Raw genomic sequence first — 25,465 nt, forward strand, 5'->3', positions numbered from 1 at the left:
CCCGGCTTTATGGCATTGGGAAAGCAGCTCCCCTCAAAAAAATCACAACCATCAATGACTTCCGTGAGCAACCTACAGTGTTTGACAAACAGTCAGCATCAACAGCAGAGGTTGTTTCAGCAGGAGAGAAGGCTTTGGTTTGGCTGTACAATGGGAAGTCTGGGGAGGGTCTTGAATCATTAAGATACAAGCGCTTTTTTGAGAAGGTGGCTACTAGCACATCTCAAGCTGTAAAGCCAGAGAGTCTACCACCTACAGCTGCAGCAGCAAAGTATCACAGTCTCTGTCAAGTCACACTCTGACTCTGGCTCCAAAAGGACACAAGGACGCAACTCAGATTTCCAAACTCAAATCAACTCTTTATTTTCCAACTTTTCTTGAATTGTTGGCTTCATTCGTTGATTGGTCTGGGTCAATAATCAGTAATCAGGTTGTTAACCTTCGAATACAGAAAGAAACATTGGTTATCAACATGTAATTTACAACAAATTATAGCATTTCTTCTAAACACTGGTTTTAAACAATGATTTCAAAAGTCAACTTAAATGTCTTAAATAAGTAAGCTTTTAAAACGGTTAAGTATTTAAACGGTAAGTATTTAAGATATTAACCTTTTAAACAGTAATTTAAGCTTTTAAACAGTATTTAAGCTTTTAAACAGTATTTAAGCTTTTAAGGTAAGTAATTTATTTAAAGGTAAGTATTATTTAAAGGTAAGTAAGGTAATTCAAAGTGTTTAAGGTAAAGGTAAGTAATTAAGTATTTAAATGTTTTACCTTTTAGACTTTAAGTCAATTAGGTTAAGGTTTTAGACATTAACCCAATTAAATGTTTTCTGGCACATGTTTTCAAACAGTAAGGTTAAATTCTAACACTCTAAACAAACTGTTTTACAAACCATTTACTAAGTCACTTAAATGTTTAGACTAAATAATACCAGTTTGCTAAATCACTCAATGTTTAAACATTCATTATTTTAAGTCAACATTTTAAATACATGTTTTCAATTAAATCCATTTAAGGAATAAACATAAATAGCTGATCTACGAGCTTGTACATCTGCCCCTTTTCACTTGGCACTTTGAACCTTTTAACATGGCAATTCCAAATAAATAAGCTTTTAAATGAGCATTTTTAACTTCCAATTGTTTTTATACTTTTAGCATTTTAAACGAAATAGCCCATTTCAGCCCTTTGAGCATAGAAAAGCCCTTTAAATGGAAAAGGATAACTGATCTGAGCTTGGAGATCGGACTTTGTCAATGACATTACTTTTAAACTTAACCTTTTACATTTTAAATCTTCTTAATGTTAAACATTTCAGCTTTTAACCTTTTAACCCTTTAAACTCTTAACTTAAAGCACAAAGGGGCTTTCAAAGCTAAATGAAAGCAATGCTGCAATGTCAGGCAAACAAATTAAACCCCAGCAGCCAAACATGAACACATTCAAGCAGCATTTAAACATTACAAAGTAGATAAACATTTTGACCAACCATTGGTGTCTTTGGGCTGAATTCAGTTGAGTGGAACTTGGTATTTGGTCCTGTGAAGCCTATCCCTCTCTAGAGCTTCTGCTCCCTGGGGATTGTTTGCCTGAATGCTCATTCACCTCCACTCCTTTTCAGGTGCTCCCAATTAGGTGGGCGGCCATTTTGCTGCTGTATTCTGGGAAGTGTAGTTCTCTTCCTCTGCTGAGTTTGGACTTCACACCTCCCACTTGAGCTCCTGGTTTTCCAAACCCAGAGAGCTCACACAGTCTTATCTTCTTCCATCCTCTTCAACCCAGCACTCTTCTCCTCACCTCTGTCTTGCTCTGGAAGTGCAGGGCTGCTTGTTTTCTTCTTGACCCCAATATCCACCTTCACCCACTTGGGTGCGGTAGCCTCCCACTTTGCCTCATCACTCCCTTCATGAGGGCCAAGCGGGTCCATGGTGGTGAGTTCAAAGGGTGCAGCTGGACAGCTGTCAAACACTTCTTCACCAGTTAGCACACCTAATGTCGCCTGCCACTTTTGTTTTGGAGTCTCACTCTCCTTGGCCTCTAGTGGGGCAGCAGCCTCCACGTCTTCCACAGGGCTTACAGGGCTTATTTTCAGGGCTTCTTCTGGTACTTCGTCACTGTCCACTGTACCTCCGTCACTGTCCTCCAAGTTGACGTCTAGGGCATTTTGGGCGTCATCGTCACAAAGTAAAGGAACCTCCTCCGTAATGATGTCCACCATTTGAGCTGGCGTGGTTTCTTTCTCGCTCTCTGCTCCGGAATCATACTTCCACCTTGCTGTGACAAATTCATATTTCCTCCTTTCCTCAAGCTTGTAGTGGGATCTTCTCAGGGCCTCAAGTCTTCTCTCCACATCTTTCTTTGAGTCCAAAGGGATCCATCTTTTCCATATGGACATTGCTGATATGGCCTCCTTCATCCTCTTGCCCAAGATATTTAGGAACATTTCATATTCTTCATATCCTTCCAAAGTCAGCCAATAATTATTGGCTTCTTCTGCTGCAATGATTGGCATTTCAAGCTCACCCTTGCCATATCTTGACCACAAGTTTGCTTGTACAATGCCTCTTATTTTCACCAGCTTTGTCTCTTCTTCTTTTACAAGGTCTGCCTCTTCCACTGCCACTTCTGCAGCCTGCAGTTTGTAGTCATCATTGACTTTGAGCATTCTTCTGAACCGGTCTGAAAGTTCAGTGAACTCTTCCTTTAATTCAGATTGAAGCATTCTGCTTGCTCTTCTCTCCATATATTCGGCTTGACTGGCGAAGCTGCTTCTTGCAATGGTCCTCTCAAATTTGAGTTGCTTGACCCTCTTCTCCCCGTCATCTCCCGCCATCTTCATCCTCCGCGTCCACAGCTTGTCTCTGGATCCGAAGCCGTTTATCTTCAGGTCCAGGCTGCCCGCAGTGGTCTTCAATCTTCCTCCGCGCCCACAGCTTGTCTGGATCCAAAGCCGTTTATCTTCAGGTCCAGGCTGCCCGCAGTGGTCTTCAATCTTCCTCCGCGCCCACAGCTTGTCTGGATCCAAAGCCGTTTATCTTCAGGTCCAGGCTGCCCGCAGTGGTCTTCAATCTTCCTCCGCGCCCACAGCTTGTCTGGATCCAAAGCCGTTTATCTTCAGGTCCAGGCTGCCCGCAGTGGTTTTCAATTGTCCTCCGCGTCCACAGCTTGTTTCTGGATCCGAAGCCGTTTATCTTCAGGTCCAGGCTGTTTCCGCTGGTTAACAACTGTCAAGTCACACTCTGACTCTGGCTCCAAAAGGACACAAGGACGCAACTCAGATTTCCAAACTCAAATCAACTCTTTATTTTCCAACTTTTCTTGAATTGTTGGCTTCATTCGTTGATTGGTCTGGGTCAATAATCAGTAATCAGGTTGTTAACCTTCGAATACAGAAAGAAACATTGGTTATCAACATGTAATTTACAACAAATTATAGCATTTCTTCTAAACACTGGTTTTAAACAATGATTTCAAAAGTCAACTTAAATGTCTTAAATAAGTAAGCTTTTAAAACGGTTAAGTATTTAAACGGTAAGTATTTAAGATATTAACCTTTTAAACAGTAATTTAAGCTTTTAAACAGTATTTAAGCTTTTAAACAGTATTTAAGCTTTTAAGGTAAGTAATTTATTTAAAGGTAAGTATTATTTAAAGGTAAGTAAGGTAATTCAAAGTGTTTAAGGTAAAGGTAAGTAATTAAGTATTTAAATGTTTTACCTTTTAGACTTTAAGTCAATTAGGTTAAGGTTTTAGACATTAACCCAATTAAATGTTTTCTGGCACATGTTTTCAAACAGTAAGGTTAAATTCTAACACTCTAAACAAACTGTTTTACAAACCATTTACTAAGTCACTTAAATGTTTAGACTAAATAATACCAGTTTGCTAAATCACTCAATGTTTAAACATTCATTATTTTAAGTCAACATTTTAAATACATGTTTTCAATTAAATCCATTTAAGGAATAAACATAAATAGCTGATCTACGAGCTTGTACATCTGCCCCTTTTCACTTGGCACTTTGAACCTTTTAACATGGCAATTCCAAATAAATAAGCTTTTAAATGAGCATTTTTAACTTCCAATTGTTTTTATACTTTTAGCATTTTAAACGAAATAGCCCATTTCAGCCCTTTGAGCATAGAAAAGCCCTTTAAATGGAAAAGGATAACTGATCTGAGCTTGGAGATCGGACTTTGTCAATGACATTACTTTTAAACTTAACCTTTTACATTTTAAATCTTCTTAATGTTAAACATTTCAGCTTTTAACCTTTTAACCCTTTAAACTCTTAACTTAAAGCACAAAGGGGCTTTCAAAGCTAAATGAAAGCAATGCTGCAATGTCAGGCAAACAAATTAAACCCCAGCAGCCAAACATGAACACATTCAAGCAGCATTTAAACATTACAAAGTAGATAAACATTTTGACCAACCATTGGTGTCTTTGGGCTGAATTCAGTTGAGTGGAACTTGGTATTTGGTCCTGTGAAGCCTATCCCTCTCTAGAGCTTCTGCTCCCTGGGGATTGTTTGCCTGAATGCTCATTCACCTCCACTCCTTTTCAGGTGCTCCCAATTAGGTGGGCGGCCATTTTGCTGCTGTATTCTGGGAAGTGTAGTTCTCTTCCTCTGCTGAGTTTGGACTTCACAGTCTCTGTGTGTACTACCAAGTGCAGCAGTGGAAGGGAACTGCATGTGAGCTCCTGCCGCAAGAATGGGGATGGGAAGAGAATGATGGGGGGCTTGTCCCTGTCCAGACAGACATACCTCCAGCTCCACAGGAACTGCTACAGGTCATCAGATGCACATGCAAGACAGACTGCAGTAGTCTGAGGTGCACTTGCAAGAAGCATGGCATTGACTGCTCTGTTGCATGTGCAAACTGCAAAGACATGGAGTGTGCAAACACATGTCTGATTGAAACTGATGATGATGATGATGATGAATAGTTTAAATATAATGACAACATTGCTTTTATAACTTGTGTTTATAGTTTTACCTTTTATTGCATTCATAAACCATATTTCAGATTTTCTCTTGGGTGAAGTTTGTCCCTTTTTTTTCTCACAAAATGGCTATAATATTAACAATTTCCCTTTGAACAATCAATTTACTGCATCCAACACAGTTTCTAGGTAATTCTGGAAAGTATTGAACCTTTTCTTTGGACAACAGCTAAGACAACTTCATCAAAACTAAATCAATTTTTAACATGGGCATCAATAGGGAATTGTGACATCACCTATTTCAGCATTTTTCACTATGTTCCACCACTTGGATTTCTTAGGACTTTTGATATGTTATTACTAACATATTTATGAAACAAAAAAAGTTGAAAGAGTTTGTGTTGCAATTTGTTCAAGGTTGGCCCATTTTTTTTCTTAGATTGCCTGTACTACTAGTTTGACCCCTCCATGCTACTTAAAGAATATTAATTTTTTGTATTCTTTTCCTGTATAGTGAAGTCGATGGAGTGAATATACAAATGGCCATAACCTTTTTTCGCAATGTTTCCGGCAGAGCAGGCCTCTCATTCTGTGTACCTTAATGACCAAATGAATAGAAAAACAAAAATAAAAAGTATGTCATGACATCAAAGGTAAAACCCTATTCTTTGAGCTTTTGGGCCTGTGGCTCCCCGACTACACGCATAACCAAGAGCTTGTGATTAAATAATAACTACATTTGGATCCACTGTAACTCAGGTCCTTTTCTCCATTTCCTAAAGGCGTACCTGGATAACAAGGGAGGTGTTTTTTGGACACTGCCTGACATATTGTATATTACGCGTGTGCGTGAGTGAGTGAGTGAGAGAGAGCGTGTGTGTGCGTGAGTATTACTTGTAGCAGTCATTGTTGTACTTGTTGTAGCTGCCCAGGGCCGTCAGACTGCCCAGACATATCCCATATGAGAAAAATATCTGAGTCCCTGCATCCATCCATACCTGAGGGGAGGGGAGGGGAGGGGAGGGGAGGGGAGGAGAGGAGAGGAGAGGAGAGGAGAGGAGAGGAGAGGAGAGGAGAGGAGAGGGGAGGGGAGGGGAGAGGAGAAGTGTAAAAGACTACGATTTTGATATTTAGTCGACTAAAGCCCTTTGCACACAGGACAGTTGCGTTTTTTCCGTTTGCTGCATGAATAAAACGCATTGGATTTGGTGTGCAATGCTGTGCGGAATCGGCGCTGCGGATGCCAAAAGGAGTCATAAAAGGAGTGATGAGTTTTTTACCGCATGCGACAAGACGCACAAATCGAACTGGGTTCGATCGAGAGAAAAAACGCACGGCCGCAGCCACTCGTCGCACGGCTAATTCGGATCCGGTGTGCATGAGGTCGTAGAGAATCATTGTTTTCTTTTAAAAAAAATGAAATTGTCCGTTTTATCCGTGCGGATAAACGCGCCTGTGTGCAAAGGGCTTAAGCCTAGACTAAGACTTTCAGATGACTAGAACTAAACGTTGTGTTATTCAAAAGACTAAGACTCTCAACATTATATTTTTCAGAACGCTTAGGGAATAGCACAGTGGTTCTCAAAAATATTGAATTGTTGAATGACTGTTAAACAGCTGCGTTACTTAATTTATAAGTCTAAACAGAGAAGAAGAATTGTTATTTTGATCAATGTTTGCCTGAAAAATGCATGTTTCTATGTGGTTCTCAAAACGTCTCATATCAAGGACCCCTAGAATTATAAGTAATTGGCCACCGACCCCGTCTTAAAATACTATGTATCAGGGGCCCCCTAGAAGCAAATATTTGAGTTACAGTTTTAAAGAGATATATTCAAAGATTTGCAAAAATGTTCGCGATGTTGACAGAACCTGGGTGAAATGTGGTAAAAATCGGGTCGGACACCACCTCACGATTGAGTAACGACCGAATGATTTTATTACGACTGAGAAATCTTTTCAAAGTTATTAGATGTAAGAGGGCCTTAAAGGATAAAATAATTCCAGGTCTTAATGGGTTAATAGTCAACGCCAGGGCCCCTTAGTTGAGAAAGAGATGAAGCAGGGACCCCCACAACCTTATCATAGATTCCATATAGTTTCATTGTTTGACAGCACAATCATCAATGTATTTTGGATTCATGTCAATTTGTGTTTTCAGATATTTAACCACTTGAACCGTCAATACTTAATAAACTTGACCTTTCACTCTGTACTTAGTCTGCTCTTTTTCCCATCTACACCAAAGCTCTTTGCCGAAAATAGCCGATCTACAAGCTTACAACGCCTCGCAGCGCGAGGCGTTTTCAGCTTGTAGATCTGCTATTTTTGGCTAAAGTTCTCCGAATATGGACACTAGGGTTCAAGAGGTTAATATAAAAAAGAAGAAGAAAAAAAAAACTTTCTATCGCTCAAAGATTTGGAGGACCCCCTGTAGTAACTCTGAGGACCCCCTAGGGGTCCCCGGACCCCCTGTTGAAGACCCATGCTCAACGCGATATGCAATTCAAGTCCAAAGCGTACAATCCCAGTACCTGTGGGTCGGCCAGGCGGGTGTGGTTGGGTTGGAGGTAGTAGATCATGCCCTGGGCGGCGCCAGGGAGTGTGGCGCCTCGCACCAGCAGCACCAGCAGCATGACGTAGGGGAAGGTAGCCGTCACGTACACCACCTGCAATGTGCACACAGAGAGAGAGGAGTGGTAACTAGGGATGGACTAGTCTCGCGTAGCCAGACAACTATTCCACAATCTCTGAATGCTAAATAGAGTCTGGAACGGCAGCTCCCGAACGGCGAGTATCCGAAGTAGCCACTGCTGCACGGAGGTTGACGGAACTGTAGTCCCACTGGAAACATAACAGAAGCACACTCGCACAGACAGAGTCATTCAAGCAGCATATTCTTGTTATGCGCGTATAGTTTAAGAAAACATTTGAACACATCATGGAAGTAACACCAACAACACCAGAGAAAGACGAAATAATCCCCACAAAAATATTGAAAGGAGGCATAACGCTTCCAGTAGGACTTGTTATTGCTACTGCACCAAGGGAGCGGTTGCATCACATCCGCTCTATCTCGCAGTCATCGTATCTATTTCCGTGCCCCAGACTGTTGACGGGAGCATTTGCAAATCGCGGAGGCAACAGTCTGGCCACACGATACTAGGGATGGAACGATAAGCGATATTATCGTTTATTGTGATAAAAAAAACACTCACAATAATCGTATTGTGGAGATTTAATTTATCGTGATATCGTCCTCCGTCATGCACTGGGATCAATTCACCTTTTATTTGCCGAGCTGCATATCCGGTACCACTTAAACCCTCTATTTATTGGTAAAAGGTACTTAGAATATACCGTAATGGTCTTTTTTTCACTCTCTATCAAATGTCTTTGCCCAAAAATAGCCGCGCGTTGTGAGCTTGTAGATCGGCTATTTTTTGACAAATGTTCCGCCCCAGGATAATGGATTTTGATTATCGCGATATCGTAAATCGCAATTTCTTTTGTCACAGTAATCGTGATATGAAACTTTTATATCGTCCCATCTCTAGCGGTCACGTACACCACCTGCAATGTGCACAGAGGAGTGGTCAGCAACACACTTTAACTGCACAATAATAATAACCAGTAAGACTCCCTAATCGGGAGATAAGCGACCGTCAGGTCACATGTATACACAAATAGGCCTGTAAGTGCCATTGGTTCGTCTAGACATACTATGTAGCGCTTTGCGTGATTTTAGGGCAAAATCTGTAGGAGCAGTGTCCAAAAATGTGTTCGAAGAAATCGGCCTGATGGTGGCGCTAAATGGGACAGATCCATGTTGATGACATGGCTCTAGACATACTGTGTACCGCTTTGTGTGATTTTAGGGCAAAATCTGTGTCCAAAAATATGTTTTGCAAGAATCTGCCTCATGGTGGCGCTAGAAGAGGGCCATGTGAGAAATGAGGTGGAGGTTGTGGTTTGGCAGCCAAGGAGTGTGTGTGCAAAGTTTGGCATGGATAGGGGCAACGGTGGCGGAGATATGAGTAGGGGAAAAGTGTGACCTGACCTGACTGACAGACTGACAGACAGCCAGTGGATGTTTTGATAGTAACTGCGACCTGACGGTTGACAATAATAATCAGTGCAGGAAAAAGTAGTCACGTTTTTTTACTTAACACTTTGACAGCGATAGCAGTGGAGTAGAAGTAAAAGTACTGAAAATCGGTTGCTAGATACAAGGGTCAAATAAAACGTTTAAATGTGGTGATGAAAGGTTCATAGTGCAGTATATATTTCAGTCGGCGAATCGTCAACATCACATCAAATTGTTCACACATTTCCAACCGGCAAATGTCATTGTGGGATGATTTCCATTTATTTTCTATTTTATGCAACTCGTTAAAAACCATGTTTCCAAATAACACCAGTGAGCGAAGAGCATTGGCAGGTATACGAGGCAGGGTGGGAGCCTTTCAGAAAGGAAAATCTACTTTAGGACTTTAGGTGTGTGTGAGTGTGAGTGTGCGTGTGCGTGTCCGTGTGTGCGTGTGTGTGTGTGTTGGCAGAGGACAGATCACGGTTGAAGGGAACAAAATAACAAACTTGTTCAGTATTTTGTGCGATGACATTTTGACTGGCCAGGGAACTCGCCCTAATAGATGTCAGTGGGTCATTTATACGAGTTTAAAAAAGGACCCCAATTTAAAACAAGCCCAAAAGCTTTTTTGAGGTGTCGATCCTTTTAGTTAACTGTACCGTCATGAAACTGTACCTTTTCCTATGTAAACTTCTAATAAAGTCTTCAAACAGTCAACCAATGGAGGTCGTTTATAGGGCGCTGGGACTCAATGTGTGGTCCTGGGACCCCCACGGGGGTTCTTGAAGTGGCTCCAGGGGGTCCCCGGCTAAATGATTGATAGTTAGGAATCAACCGGGGTCTGTAACTCTGAGCGTGTGCAAATGGGACCAAATGGAGCCTTATGGGTCTGTAACTCTGAGAGTGTAGAAATATGTACATTTGTACACTCTCAGAGTTAAACTGAACATTGAGGATTTTACGGTGTACATTGGAGGGTCCCAGAGATAAAAAAAAAAGAAAAAGGGGTCTGTAGCCTGGTGCATCAAAGTGAGGAGCACTTTTTCTAGTTATTCATGTGCTCCCATGTTCAAGGCCAAAAAACACAATTAAATCATTAAGTGCAATTATTTGTGCGGCAGTTAAGTCGTGCAATCGTAACAGCCCTAGTTGTGGTATTGCTACTTTTACTCGAGCATACTCGTCACTGTAGCAGAAACCACGTATCTCCAAGTTTCAAATTTGTAATTCTTTTCGCAAGTAAAGCCCTGCTTCTTCATACAAGGCTTTCACACAAAAGTAGTGAAAACAGCCGATCTGTGTGCTTGTAGATCGGCTAGTTTTCACTATTCGAATCATTTTCAAAATGCTAAATACAAAACGAACAGTATTTGGACATACAAGGTTTCCACCCGACGACGACGACATATTTCTTTCTTCCTCCCCCTCTCTCACCTTGCCGGTGGACTTGACTCCCTTCCAGACACAGAAGTAGCAGACCACCCAGACCACGGCCAGACACGCCACCAGCTTCCAGCTCACCGGACCCAGCGACGCGTCCACACTGCCGGACAGACGCAGCACCTCACGCCTGGGGGAGAGAGAGGCACGCACGCACGTAAACACCTGCAGTTGAGTTGAAGCCTAGTAGGGACTCTTTTTTTTTTTTTTTTAAGATATGTTTTTTATGCCTTTATGGACAGGACAGCAGACCGACAGGAAACGGGGAGAGAGATGGGGGGTGACACGCAGCAAATCTTGTCGGGCTCGGGAATCGAACCGGCAACCCGCGGCAGGTTACACAAAGCCTGTGTGGTATGCGCCTGGGCCAGTAGGCCAGCGGGCGCCCGGACTCTGAAAGTAGCCTATAATAAATAAATCATTGATTAGTTAATTAAATTGGGTAATTATCGAGCACAATTCTTATATGAGACGATTCTAAGGCGTCCAATGTTATTCTCCAGAGAGAAAATACTCCCCCTGACCATGGGTCATCGGCATTCTATTATTTAGACTAGTGTTGCCCGATCCCGATCACGTGATCGGATCGGCCGCCGATATGGCCGTTTTTATAAGATCGGAGATCGGGGGGAAAAAAAATCGGGGAAAAAAATTTTTTTTTTTTTTTTTTTTTTTCAAAAAAATATTTTCTGGGAGTACTGAAAGTTACAAGTAAGGTGAATGCGATATGAAATGTAAGCTTACCATAATCACAGTAATCCTTAATCATTTTCAATCATATTCAAGGGCTTTTGGAGAAATGAGACAGACAGAGCACTGCAGAGGGAAGGTGATTGTGTCAGACTCTGTGTACAGCTGGCAGCTGATGCCAATAAGTAGTAATTGGCCCCTGCTAATGGATCAAAGGAAGGCAATTATGTCTCTCTGCACTGTCAACTAGCTCAGTGGTTCTCAACCTGTGGGTCGGGACCCCCAGGGGGGTCCTCAAATTATTTTGGGGGGGTCCCCAGATGATTAACTTAATGTGCAACATTGTTTTCTCTCTCAACAGTAAACAAATCAACATAAAGTTTAAGTGTATAGAGGGTATCTGCACATTTCGAAAGTGAAAAATTAAGGACTTTTTAATACCTCTAAAATGACAAATTAAACATTGGCCAAATTGTCAAATATTAAAGCCAGAAATTGTGAAAATAGCCGATCTACATGCTCACAACTCCTCGCGTTGCGAGGCGTTGTGAGCATGTAGATCTGCTATTTGGAGCTGTGTGGAACACAAGCTCCCTATACGTGGCCGTGTGTGTAGGTATGTTTGTAGGTATGTTTGTGGGTGGGTGGGTCTGTATGTAGCCTGTATGTAGTACCCTGGGTGACCAGAGAGGTGCTGTTGAGTCTAGCCTGCCCTGAGCATCAACTGCCACACACACACACACACACACACACACACACACACACACACACACACACACACACACACACACACACACACACACACACACACACACACACACACACACACGCACGCACGCGCACACACACACACACACACACACACACACACACACACAGCTCCACTTCGAACAGAGGTGCGATTTTTCACAATAGAACCGTGTTATACAAAATATACTTCCTCAACTCTTCAGGGTCGGGGGTCCCCAGTTAAAATATGATTATTTTGGGGGTCACGGCCTGAAAAGGTTGAGAACCAAGTGATAGAATGAATAGAATTGTTTTTTCTTCTTAATGCCTTGCCAAAAGATCGGATCGGGAAAGATCGGGATCGAATCGGAAGCAATAATATTTGATCGGTATCGGATCGGGAGCAAAAAAACCCTGATCGGGGCATCCCTAATTTAGACCCAAGCTCTTGTTAAAAACAGGTTGGAGTGCCTAACATGTTCCCAGACGTTAATGATTCCCCCCATGAAGTTACCATGGTAACCAATAGCCCCGGCGCTGCCGCGGACCGAAAAAAAATCAAGTTTCCCTGATATTGGACACATGCTGTGCACACGGTGCCCTCGAAAATTAGGTAGATAGAATATGAAAAAGCATTGGCAGTAAATAGACATGTGCCGATTGATCGGTGAGCGATCGCGATCGGCCAATAATGCCTCTATCGGCTTTTATCGGTATCGGCTTTGCCTCTATCGGCTTTGATCGGTATCGGCTTTGCCGATCTACAAGCTAGATCAGCTATTTTCACAATATTTATCTGTGGGACTGAATGTAACCTCAGCTTCAACTCCTACAAGTTGAATTGGATACTAAAGGACCTCAGCCTGCAATCTCCTAATGTTTATACTTAATATACAATGTCAATGTTTTGTAAGAAGAATCATTAAATACATAAATGCTGCTACAGTAACACAATAAATAGAAGAATTTGTGGATTTAACGCTGTGATCGGGAATATCGGTATCCGCAGGATTCTAGCAGACAGCGAGTCAGCGACAATCAGGCACGCAAACGGAGGCAGTTAGCGAACAGGTTCATTATGGATGAGATTAGTGGACCCCTGGAAAGACCTAACGCAGGAAAAAAATCTTGATTGTTTGGGCTAAAATCCTTGATTTTGCGGGTTCAAATCTTTGATTTTGTGATGAAATGTGCATGATTTTAATGCAGTGAAATTGCGAAATATGTGTACGGTTGCGAAATATGTAAAATATGCAGAAAGTTGAGAAATATGCAGGGTTTTATGTAATTTTATGCGGTGAAATATATGAGAAGTTCTAACAGATGAATGTTGGAACCCCCGGCCCCGCATAATCTGATTATGTGGTATATTATTCAATTGCATTTTTCAGGAGGGTCTAAAAGTTTATCAGAGTAATCCAATCAGTCTGACATCTCAATTGAATTACTATTATTGTCTGGTCAAGGACTTGCATCAGTATTCATCTTCATCTAACTCATTTACTGCCAACATTGTCTTTGAATACAAGCACACGTCACTCACTCCCAAAACTCCATGATTGGAGACGTAGCGTTCTCTGGTGGCACGATGCTATTGGTCGACTGGTTCTGGGAGTCAAACAGGAAACAGGCCTCTGCGAACACACAAACACATGCATGTGAAAGCACGCACACACACACAGTATACTGTAGGTTTGTCAGGTGGGTCCATATAACACTAAAGGGGCGGCGGTAGTGGCTCAGGAGGTAGAGCGGCCACTTGGGAACCGTAATGTTCCCAGTTCGATCCCGGACTCCCCCAGAGTCGGTGTGGAAGAGTCCTTGAGCAAGACACTGAACCCCTAATTGCTCCTGATGAGCAGGTTGGTGCCTTACATGGTTTCCTCCGCCATCGGTGTGTGAACGTGTGTGAACAAATGGGTGAATGTAATGCACAATCAATCATTGTAAAGCGCCCAGGGTTGTTAAGTAACGGATTACATGTAACGCCGTTACGTAATCAGATTACAAAAAACGTGTAACTTGTAAAGTCCTAGGTTACATTTTAAAATGTGTAATCTGGATTACAGTAACGGAGGTGAATGACGGGGGTTACATGGTGGATTCCATTCTCCCCCTCCCCTCATGAATTTTACAAATAAGTTATAAAAACACCAAACAATAAAATACTCAAGTAGAAATACCAGTACACATTGTCACAGCATCGCTTCAGGGAACAGCAGCATGTTATGCTATGTTCAGTCGTAAGACGGTGGTGCGCATCGAAAATAGCAGATATACAAGCTCACAACGTGTCTAACCGCGACGCATTGTGAATTTGTAGGTCTGCTGACACCATTTCCACCCGGAACGTCTCTCAGCCAATCAATGACTACTATTTGACGTATCCTCTGTGATTGGCTGGGATACCGGGTCCATTGTAACACGTTGTTGTTGTTTTTACTCTGAGCGTTACGTGGAGAGGTTGGTTGAAAACACTGGGCATTTATTCGTTTTCTGTTGGGAAATAAAAGCTAATAATCTTATTTTGGAACGCTGTTTCTGCCTTTAATTACAATGGCAGCACTGATAAGTTTAACACTAACAAATAGGTTCAGGGACGATTTATGGAATATTTACAACAATCCATCTGAAAGGAAAACTGCACACAAGACAGAAGGAGATACTGATATGATCGATGAAGGCTTACACATGCTGTTTCTACAACGGTAAGCGAAAGGCTGTCCTTATAAAGTTTCCCATAGCATCTGGCTAGTGTTAGCTTCAGGCTAAAGGTGGCTTGTTTAAGCCATTGGTTCTCAAAGTGGGGTCCGGGGACCTACATGGGTCCTTGAGGGAGTTCCAGCCCAGGGAGTCCCCAGCTAATTGATAGTTAGGAACCAAATGGACCCTTATGGGTCTGTAGAGTGTACACAATTTAAATGCACCCCCAGCTAAATGCTAGTTTGGAAACAAATGGACCATGGGTCTGTAACTCTCACTGTGTACAGTGAGAGTTAAAATTAACATTGATTTTACAATATAAATTGGGGTCAGAGATAGAATAAATGGGGGTCCATTGGCTAATAAGTGTCCATTTGGGGGTCCTTGACATGAAAAAGTGGTGTAACTTGGTGGGCGCTGGTTTAAGCTTCGCTTGTTTAGCCTTGGATCAAGACAGTCATAGGTCAGTCTTGTATCGAGGCTGGCTATGGATTGTTATGAGTAAAACATGATTTTATTTTTTATTTGTTTTGATGGGAGAACGGATGCTGGTCGTTCTCAGCAAGAGTATGTCAGTGACAGAGGTTGGTTGTTTGCATTGAGAGGCGGCCGACGTCACAAGTGAATGCTTGGAATTGGAAATTAACAGTACAGCACCTTAATATACATATTTCTTATATATGCCTACTCTATGTACAGTATACAGTATATATGGACATTAAACATTTGGCCATTGCTTAGAAAGAGAGTACCAGTCATTTGCATATAAAGCTATTAAGTAGTTTTTCTTTATTTTGTTTGTAGGTATACTTTTGCCTTCTGTGTGTACTGTGCCTGCATGCTTATGAATAGGATGGGGAAGGTGTACACTACTGTATTTTAACATCATATGGTGGTACTTGGAGAGAAAAATATTGTCTTGAGTGGTACTGGTAAAAAAATAAGGTTGAGAGCCTGATCTAACCTATTTTCTGAACATGCAGTATTTTGTGTGAATTACAGTATGTGTACAAGTGGTGTTATCCAGTATGCAAATCTTCAAAATTAGATATTTTATGATAATACTGTTATCAGTCATAATAAATCGAGTTTTGCTTAAAAGTAATCCAAAAGTAACTGAAAGTAACCAGTAGTTACTTTTTAAATTGTGGTAATCGGATTACGTTACTGACTACACTTTTTTGCAAAGTAACTTGTAACTGTAGGGGATTCCTTTTTAAAAGTAACCCTAACAACCCTGAAAGCGCCTTGGATAAAGGCACTAAATAAATGCACCATTTACCATTGAAATAGTCAGGGTTTGTTCTGTAACATCTAACAAATTGGATCTTGGAACTAATTTCATGGGTCAAAGTATTATTCCTAAAGAAGTTGGAACTAATTTGATCCAATTAAGGGGGTTTCAGACGAAGAAGTTTAGGGGCGGCGAGGCGGGCGGGCGCAGTCCTGTGAATTCACCGCACGCGTGTTGCTGCAGTGATGGTTGCTATAGTTACCAGTATTAGAGGTGTTGTCGCAGTGAGACAAGTAGAATATATTATTACCCGGCTTGTTTGAATGCTTGATTCTGATTGGTCAATCGTTGAAATCAGAGGTCTGATATTCCACGATAACAGATATTCAGCCTGATAACTTATCAGGCTGTCGGTCTGTTATGTATCGTCAATCACCGCGGAGCCATTCATTATCCCTTACGTATAGCATGGTTATAGTTACCAGTATTCCAGGTATTATTGTGGTGATGGGATGGTTGCTATGGTTACGTACCAGCGTTCCAGGTGTTGTTGCAGTGATGGGATGGTTGCCATGGTTACCTACCAGTGTTCCAGGTGTTGTTACAGTGGGACCAGGGCAGTACGGGCTGGAAGCTGTGCACCAGGTAGAAGACAGCCCACGCCAGGATGATGATGTAATACACACACCCATGTAGGATCATCACCTGACTGGCATACCCCAGACCTACACGCATACGCACACGCACACGCACACACACACACACACACACACACCATCATAATCTGGATACAATTTAGTCTCGCGTAGACCTGTCACAATTATTACATAATAATCGTCTAATCGCAATTATTTGAGGTAATTATTTTGCATAATCGTCATAATCATTTCCATGTTGAGACATGTTCATATGGTTTCAAACACTTTCAAAAAGGAATGGAAATATCAGATCGGCTATTTCCACTTTAAATAAATGTACCGGTATGAAGAATTAAAAATGCCAGTCATTCCTTTGTATATTTAGGTTATATGTCATATCTGCCCTGTGCAACTTCAAACCCAAACCGGAATTATTCATATGCTCCAGTGTTCAGCGACAAATACAAAATTAAATCGCTAATCGCAATTTTTTGTGTGACAATTAATGAATTAATTGTCACGCGTGGCCAGACTGTCACCTCAACACAATTCTTAAATGCTTCTGGTCAATCTTAATCCTAATATGAATAAAAAATAATCTCAGCATATAGGCTATAGCTTGCTGCTTAGCAGAAATGGAAACAAAACAAATCAATGGAAGAGATATTTTTAAATATATTTTTGTGAACGGAAATGCCAGCTTCCGTTACTCAGATTTCAGTGTAGGTGTAGTTGCAGTAAATAGCATCCGGAGATTGTGGAATAGTTCTCTGGCTACATGAGACTAGATACAACTGAATACAAGAAAGTTGGATTATACTCTGAGAGGTGAGTTGGAGTTTATGAAACAGGGAGTTATCGGTTGAAATGATGTCACTCTGGCGGTTAAACTTTTTCATGTTAAAGGACTCCCAAATTACTATTTTGGCCACGGACGTTCATCTGAAATCGTTTGTGCCAACTATTTCTTTCTTTCTTTTTTTCTTTTTCTTTTTTTTGCTGAGGACACCCTAGAACCCCCTCAAGGATTCCTGGGGGTCCCTGGACCGCATTTGAGAACCATCATCATCCAGGATTTAAGGGGGAAAAAGGTTAAACAAGGTCCAGTCAGTCCTGTTTCACATACAGGCTCACCCAGGTTCAATGAATTGCCATGCACGCACAATCACAGCTTCCTCCAAAACACCATGCGGTTTATTCTAGCGCCATATTGATACGATTAAAAAGGTGTCATAAGTGCTATTCCTCTGCAATCATGTGTGCTGTTCTAATTAGATTGATGTCTTTGTTAGATTAAAAAGGTGTCATAAGTGCTATCCCTCTGCAATCGTTTGTGCTGTTTTAATTAGATGTCTTTATTAGATTAAAAAGGTGTCATAAGTGCTATCCCTCTGCAATCGTTTGTGCTGTTTTAATTAGATGTCTTTATTAGATTAAAAAGGTGTCATAAGTGCCATTCCTCTGCAATCATGTGTGCTGTTTCTAATTAGATTGATGTCTTTATTAGATTAAAAGGGTGTCATAAGTGCTATTCTGCCTCTGCAATTATTTGTGCTGTTTCTAATTAGATTGATGTCTTTATTATCCACAATTTGTTTTGCTCAGGTCAGTGCATACTGTACATACAAGACAATACATACATATACAAATACAAATACAGATAAAACACCCAGCAAAGTACTATAACTCAATTATATAAAAGGTAAAATAATTCTAAATTGGAAAGGGTTTAAAGAAAGCAAAGTCCTCTCTCCACACTTGTGGAACACTCGTAATCGGTTTGTGTATGATTTCATGTGTGTGCATGTCTGTCCATGGAAGCTATTAGCGCACAGAGTTCAGTGCATTCAGGCTGCCTCTGTGTGTGAGTTTGTCTAGCTATACTTATGGGGACTAAACGCATGTTCACACAGTCACCTGCAGGGGACCTCTGACAGTGTGGGGACAAAATAGTAGGTCCTCACAACGGTTAGGGTTAGGTTTATGGTTAGGGTTAGGGGTTAGGTTTAGGGATAGAGTTGTGTGTGTGTGTGTGTGTGTGTGTGTGTGTGTGTGTGTGTGTGTGTGTGTGTGTGTGTGTGTGTGTGTGTGTGTGTGTGTGTGTGTGTGTGTGTGTGTGTGTGTGTGTGTGTTGGCAAACAAGACCAGTTTGATAAGGTGAGGTAGATCTGAATTAATATGTGACCATGACACACTTTATATTGTCAACTTTGTAACAGGACGCACTGAGAATGATGCGTGTGCGTGCGCACGTGCGTACGTGCACACGGTGAGGATTAGGATTAGACATTCAGAGGTTAGGTTCACAGGGTTGACGTTGGAGTTATGCCTTCTTAATACTTAACAGTTTGGCTGCTCTCGGTAGCCAAACACGTTCACAGACGAGATAAGGTTTCCATGGTAACCCGCATCTCAGACGCTTGCCACGGGTACTGGTGAAAGAAAAAACTGCATACGTCATGACGCAACGCAGCCAGAAGCAACCGAGAGCGGCCATTATCCATTGACTCCTATTCTATACTGAAACATAAAAACGGCTTTATCTCGAAATAAGGTGCAAATAACGCCGAGGAGGCCGAGATCAGCTTGTCTTCACGGCGACACTATGCCGTGATGGTCGGCCCCGGTTAGGATTTTAGTTTTCGCGACCGTTTGTAAACAAACAGATCTCCTGCCTGGATCGTCAGTGTACACCCACGTGCACACGCACGGAGCTTCCGGGGCTTTTCAAAATAAAGCGTAAGTGAATGGTGGCGTCCTGAGTGTTAATGTCTCGAACCCAAAATAGCCAAATACCTACAATGGCAAAAAGAAGAGCAAAGTAAATAACATGCGTGAGTGCGTGAGTGTGTGTGTGTGTGTGTGTGTGTGTGTGTGTGTGTGTGTACTTGGAGTAAGGACCTTGATTTGTTAGGATAGGAACAATGCTTAGTGTGCCAGACGCAGGGCCCCAAATGACCCCTTACACACTGGAACTATAAGCCAAACTGCACGTGAACGCACACAGTAAGCCTCTCAAACCAAACAACTACTCCACAATGTCTCAATGCTACACAAGTCTGGAAATACAGCAGGGGTCTTCAACAGGGGGTCCGGGACCCCTAAGGGGCCATCAGAGATACTACAGGGGGGTCCCTAACGTCCATATCCTGAGACCTTTAGCCAAAAATAGCAGATCTACAAGTACAACTTGTAGATCGGCTATTTTTGGCAAAGAGGTTTGGTGTAGAGGGGAAACAGAGAAGACTAAGTACAGAGTGAAAGGTCAAGTTTATTAAGTATTGATGGTTCAAGTGGTTAAATATCTGAAAATACAAATTGACATGAAACCAAAATACACTGACGATTGTGCTGTCAAACAATGAAACTATATGGAATCTATGAAAAGGTTGTGGGGGTCCCTGCTTCATTACTCGCTCAACTAAGGGGTCCTTGGCCTGAAAACATTGGAGACCCCTGAACTACATTATACACCTTTGTCATTTCCATTCACAAAAATATACCTGAGGTCGATTCTACACATCTTTGACAGTTTTCTGAGAAATATAATAATAAAATCCCTAAAATTATTATGGATTTGGTGGTGCTGTCCAAGTTAACGTGTTATTGACGCAAAGTGGTGCCATGTAGGATTTGTTTAAACCAGTAGGTTCTCAAAGTGGGGTCCGGGGACCCCCAGGGGTACTTCAATGTGTTCAAATGTAACTTTGTGAGTGTGCAAATGGAACCAACTGGACCATTAACGGGTCTGTAACTCTGATAGTGTAGGAGTGGAACCAAAATACCAAATGGACCCTTAGGGGTCTATAACTGTGTGTACAAATGAAACCAAATGGACCCTTATGGGTCTGTAACTCTGAGAGTGTACACTAGTAAGACACCTGAGGGTGGAATGCGACCTCAGGGAGACATGCGACCGTCGCGCCAATTCTTGACTATCTGGCCAACCACAGCGTTTCTCTGACGATTCTAGTTGTTGTCATTCTGGGGGGAGTTTGTTCATGTTTTTGTGAGGGTATCAACCCTAGGAGACACGGGGAGAACATGCAAACTCCACACAGAAAGGCCCTATCGCCAACCCCACCTAGGGTGTGAGCGATAGGGCCTAAACATGGAGATGTGGAGAACACTATATATGGAGATAGTCCAGTCCATCATGTCATATGGGACTACCGTCATAGACAGTAGCCATTGTTAGGCCGGAGTCAATGGCTGTCTGTCTGTCTGTCTGTCTGACTGTCTGTACAGGAAGTGATGTCACATGACATACTTTTTATGCCCATATATGAGTCATTCTGTACCACATCTCCATGTTTGGGCCACACAGGTTCGCTCCATTTCTCCATGTATAGGTCCAAATGACCAACGTCGAGCTTGACAAGGAGGATACCGCACATTGTACCTCATCCACCCTTTCTTCTCTCTCCTTTTGGTATCTTTATCCTCCTCCTCCTTTTTTTCTTTTTTATTCTTCTCTTTTTTTCACAGCCGCCCCCATATTTACTTTAGAAAATATATATTAAATTCTAAGAACGTTTCGAGTACCAGTTTGATACAAGAGCGAATAAGCGCTACACTTCTGGAATCCTGTGCGTCGACTTAAAGTCGGATCCAGGCCTAATAACTTTATCTAGCCGCCCCCGTTGCCACCTCCTTTTCTTTTCTGAGACACATTGTACCTCATCCACCCTTTCTTCTCTCTCCTTTTGGTATCTTTATCCTCCTCCTCCTTTTTTTGTCTTTCTTAGTCTTGTGTATCCTTCTCTTTTGGCTACGGTAGTCCCATATGACATGATGGACTGGACTATCTCCATATATAGTGTTATCCACATTTCGTGTAGCCGCCCCGTACAGGAAGTGATGTCACAACTCGCTGACATCACACTGACATCACAGAGGTTACGGAAGGAAGGAAGGACACTCAAGCGACACGGTTTTTCAGAGTATATGCGACCTTCGGTCGCAATAATGTTAAACGGATAGTTCACTTTCTTTTTTTCTTTTTTTTTGCATTCCTAAGCCATTCATTTGATGACCAGCAGTGGTTCCCTATATCATGGGCAAAGGAATGCGACTAAAACAAACACATATCCATGAATTAAGGACTCCATGGGGTGAGTAATCGATAGAAAAAGTCATTTTGTGGGGGAACCATTCGTATCGGATTCTCCAAAATCGGGAATGTCAAAAACAAGGTGTGACCAGTCCAGCTGTGGGGTCAGTATCAGGGACGTGCAGGGAGTGTTAGAGAGGCAGGGGCTGAAATTTCGAAAAGGGCCTTTTGGTGAAAATATCGAAAATAGCAGACCTCCAAGCTCACAACGCGTGGCAGCCCGATTTCCGTTGCCTTCCGGTGCCTGATACCACACTGAACTAAGCATTATCAAGTCAATACTGGAGATGTGGCGTACAACATAGAGTTCTACACAGAGAAGGCAATTCTTTCAACATAAGACGCTGCATTCAAGTTAAGGAGAGTTGGGACAAGGCAATTCTCTTGAATGCTGCATTTGCATTTCTTTAACCATAGTAAAAGCTGCATTCATGGTCTGGAGAGGGCACTTTTTTACAGACGGATAAAAGGGCAGCGGCTCAAGACCCCTTTGATGTCTATGTGTGCACGTGCCTGGTGGGGTCAGTATTTATTTACCTCCAAACAGCGGACAGATGCTCCTCCAGGCGCTGACCCCTCCCAGGCTGGTGAACTGACCCAGGGACGTCTCCAGCAGGAAGAGGGGAACGCCACACAACACCAGGAACAGCAGGTAGGGCACGAAGAACACGCCTGGTGAGAGACAACCAAATCTAGATTAACGGTTCAAGTGGTTAACTATCTGAAAACACACACTGACATGAATCCAAAATACACTGATGATTGTGCTGTCAAACAATGAAACTATATGGAATCTATGAACAGGTTGTGGGGGTCCCATGCTTCATCTCTCTCTCTCAACTAAGGGGCCCTTGGCCTGAAAGCGTTGAAGACCCCTGGTCCGTGTGAACAACGTACGTACCTCCCCCGTTCTTGTAGCAGAGGTAGGGGAACCGCCACACGTTGCCCAGGCCGATGATCTGCCCCGCCACGGCCAGGATGAACTCTGCCTTGCTGGCCCACTGGCCCCGGGCCTGAAGGCCCTCCTCCCCTCCGGACGCCGGCGGCGGCTCCTTGGAGAGGCCCTTGTGGTGGGATCCGTTCAGCAGCGCGGCCCCCTGTCCCGGAGCCTCCTGGTCGGCCATCAGGGGTTTCGGCAAAGACACGCACAGAGCCCTAGATGGGGGGGGAAGACACACGCACGCACACGCACACACGCACGCACACACACACACACACACACACACACACACACAACAATGTCACACAGAGATAGGTACAACGGTTAATCATCAATTATCAATTATCGACTGTGTGGTGGAGGGGTGAACATTGATTGTGTGTGTGTGTGGAGGTGGGGGGGGGGGGGGTATATTGTGAACATAATATTTTAGCGAAGTTGTGATATTGACTTGTGTAGTTAATCATACAATTCGATTTAGTCAAGCAATAAAATATAAAAGAACCAATTCGATTTTTTTTTTCCCACAAATTGATGATGAAACAAAATCATTTTAAAAAAAGTGCTTCTCAATCATACGATTAATACAACAACAACAACAAAAAAGTAATCGATAGAATAATGGCCAAGTAGATTATGGATAGCTGTAGTCATTTAGATAGATAGACCTGTATTGATCCCGACGGCGGAATTAATTCGCTAGGAGCAGCACAGCAGTTAAGACCTTTTTTAATACCTCTAAAATTAATAATGAAAATATATAATATAGGGGTGGATATTGCCAAGAATCTCACGATGCAATACGTATCACGATACTTGGGTCACGATGCAATAGTATCAGGATATATTGCGAATCTTTGCGATACGATACTATTGCGATATATCAGCTTTAAAAGCCAAAGGCGCAGCTCTAATGTTGTTGTTTTCGTCGTTCGCAGCCATTTTATCGAGAGACCTCACTCACTGAAGGGGAAGTAGCTACTATAGTACAGCAACATCTAGAGGCAGCTGAGTGTCAGGACCGGACTTCTACCATGGGTTCCTATGCATGGGAACATATTTGATTTTCCTCAAAGTATCGCGATACTACTGCCCGAAGTATCGATACAGTATTGGCAAATAAACTATCGCGATGTATTGCCATATCGATTATATTGCCCACCCCTAATATAATATATAACACACTGAAAGAAAAATATAATGTGAAAATGGTCGATCTACAAGCTCACGATGCGTCGTGAGCTTGTAGATCGGCCATTTCCAATACTTTGGAAAATGCCACTACTTTACCAACAGCTGAAACGACGTTGAGGATTATGCTAAAACAAACATTATAATATCAAGCCCATTAACGCAACCTCTAAACAAATATAAATATAAAAACAAGTTAAAAAGAAGCTGCTCACATGTTGGTTGGCGGGACAGAATCAGAGAACCGTTTGGTCTGGCTCGGCTGGCCGTTTGGTGTTTGACTGTGAGACTTATCTGCGATGCCCCTCTCAAGGCCGACCTTGTGCGCGCGCATGTGTGTGTGGGTGTGTGTGTCTACAAGCATGTGCATGTGTGTGTGTGTCTACAAGCATGTGCCAGTGTGTCTGTGTGTGTTATCTCCTCTTTGCAGACCTCAAGGTTCTGCACTGTCTCCAAGATTACAAACTCTCTCACTTTTCACTCTCTATTCTTGAAAAGGTATACCAACATTCACCCTCCAGGAAGTTGTATGAAACGAGACATTCTAGACCAGAGGTCCTCAACGTTTTCAGGCCAAGGACCCCTTAGTTGAGAGAGAGATGAACCTTTTCCGAGATTCATCAGTGTATTTTGGATTCATGCCAATGCCAATTTGTGTTTTCAGATATTTAACCACTTGAACCGTCAATACTTAATATACTTGACCTTTCACTCTGTCTGCTCTTTTCCCCCTCTACACCAACTCTTTGATGAAAATAGCCGATCTACAAGCTCACAACGCCTCGCCCTGCGAGGCGTTGTGAGCTTGTAGATCTGCTATTTTTGGCTAAAGTTCTCAGAATATGGACGCCAGGGTTCAAGTGGTTAATATAAAAAAGAAAAAAGTTTCTATCACACAAAGATTTGGAGGACCCCCTGTAGTAACTCTGAGGACCCCCTAGGGGTCCCGGACCCCCCTGTCCCGGACCCCGGACCCCCTTCTTTCTACTTTTGGCACTTTAAGTACATTTTGATACCAATACTGTTGGTACTATTACTCAATACATTTTGAAATCCTGACTTTTTACTGGTAACTGAGTATTTCTACATTGCACTAATACAGGGGTTCCCAAACTTTTTTGGCTTAGGGCACCCATATATATATATATATATATATATATATATATATATATATATATTTTTTATATATATATATTTTTTCATCCGAGGCAGCCCTACATTATATTCATAATTTTCACTCCCAGCACCTTATATTTATGGCATATTTTAGTGATTATGTTGCGAGTAAAATGTTATGATAATAACAGCTCGCTTATTGTGAGTTTCTCAGAATACGAGAGTCTGCTAAATGCGTACAATGGTAAAGGGTAAATTGTAAAAGCCAACAATGGGTGCGTCCCCACACCCAAGATCCTTATCCTGCTCAGTCCTATAGCTCCTCTATACTCACTAGAACCGGTCAGTCTGGCATTTTTGCCTCTTCTGTCAAGCAGTGCAGCGACTTCGCCCCTAAAGGGCGAGGTCGTGCTATGTCTTGGCCATCTGGCCAGTGATGTATATCGATGACATTAGGGATCTCCATGTATGGGCATAAAAGGGATTCTGGGGAATACCCATATATATCTACTTTTACATATATGGAGATCCACGTGATGGTAGTTAGCTCCACATATTGAGAGAGTTGTGTTGTGAGCATGTAGATCTGCCATTTTCACAATAGAACCGTGTTGTACAAAATGTAAT

At 42.3% G+C, this 25,465-nt stretch overlaps 1 protein-coding gene across 1 annotated transcript in view; it reads right to left on the bottom strand.

Annotated features, from left to right (window-relative positions):
• Nucleotides 1–22,715, bottom strand: part of LOC308280260 (sodium- and chloride-dependent GABA transporter 2-like) — a gene marked incomplete at its 5' end in the record, with an annotated part of 44,478 nt that extends 21,763 nt beyond the window's left edge. The window contains 7 exons of the mRNA XM_080720521.1: nt 5,849–5,952; nt 7,489–7,623; nt 10,479–10,614; nt 13,447–13,537; nt 16,425–16,565; nt 22,129–22,263; nt 22,493–22,715. Of these exons, the coding sequence (XP_080576647.1) occupies nt 5,849–5,952; nt 7,489–7,623; nt 10,479–10,614; nt 13,447–13,537; nt 16,425–16,565; nt 22,129–22,263; nt 22,493–22,715 (965 nt within the window). The remainder of the gene's footprint in view (nt 1–5,848; nt 5,953–7,488; nt 7,624–10,478; nt 10,615–13,446; nt 13,538–16,424; nt 16,566–22,128; nt 22,264–22,492) is intronic.
• Between the last annotated feature and the right edge of the window lie 2,750 nt (nt 22,716–25,465).

Source organism: Nannobrachium achirus, assembly GCF_963921795.1.
Source record: "Nannobrachium achirus genome assembly, chromosome: 24".
In the NCBI taxonomy this organism is placed as follows: domain Eukaryota; kingdom Metazoa; phylum Chordata; class Actinopteri; order Myctophiformes; family Myctophidae; genus Nannobrachium; species Nannobrachium achirus.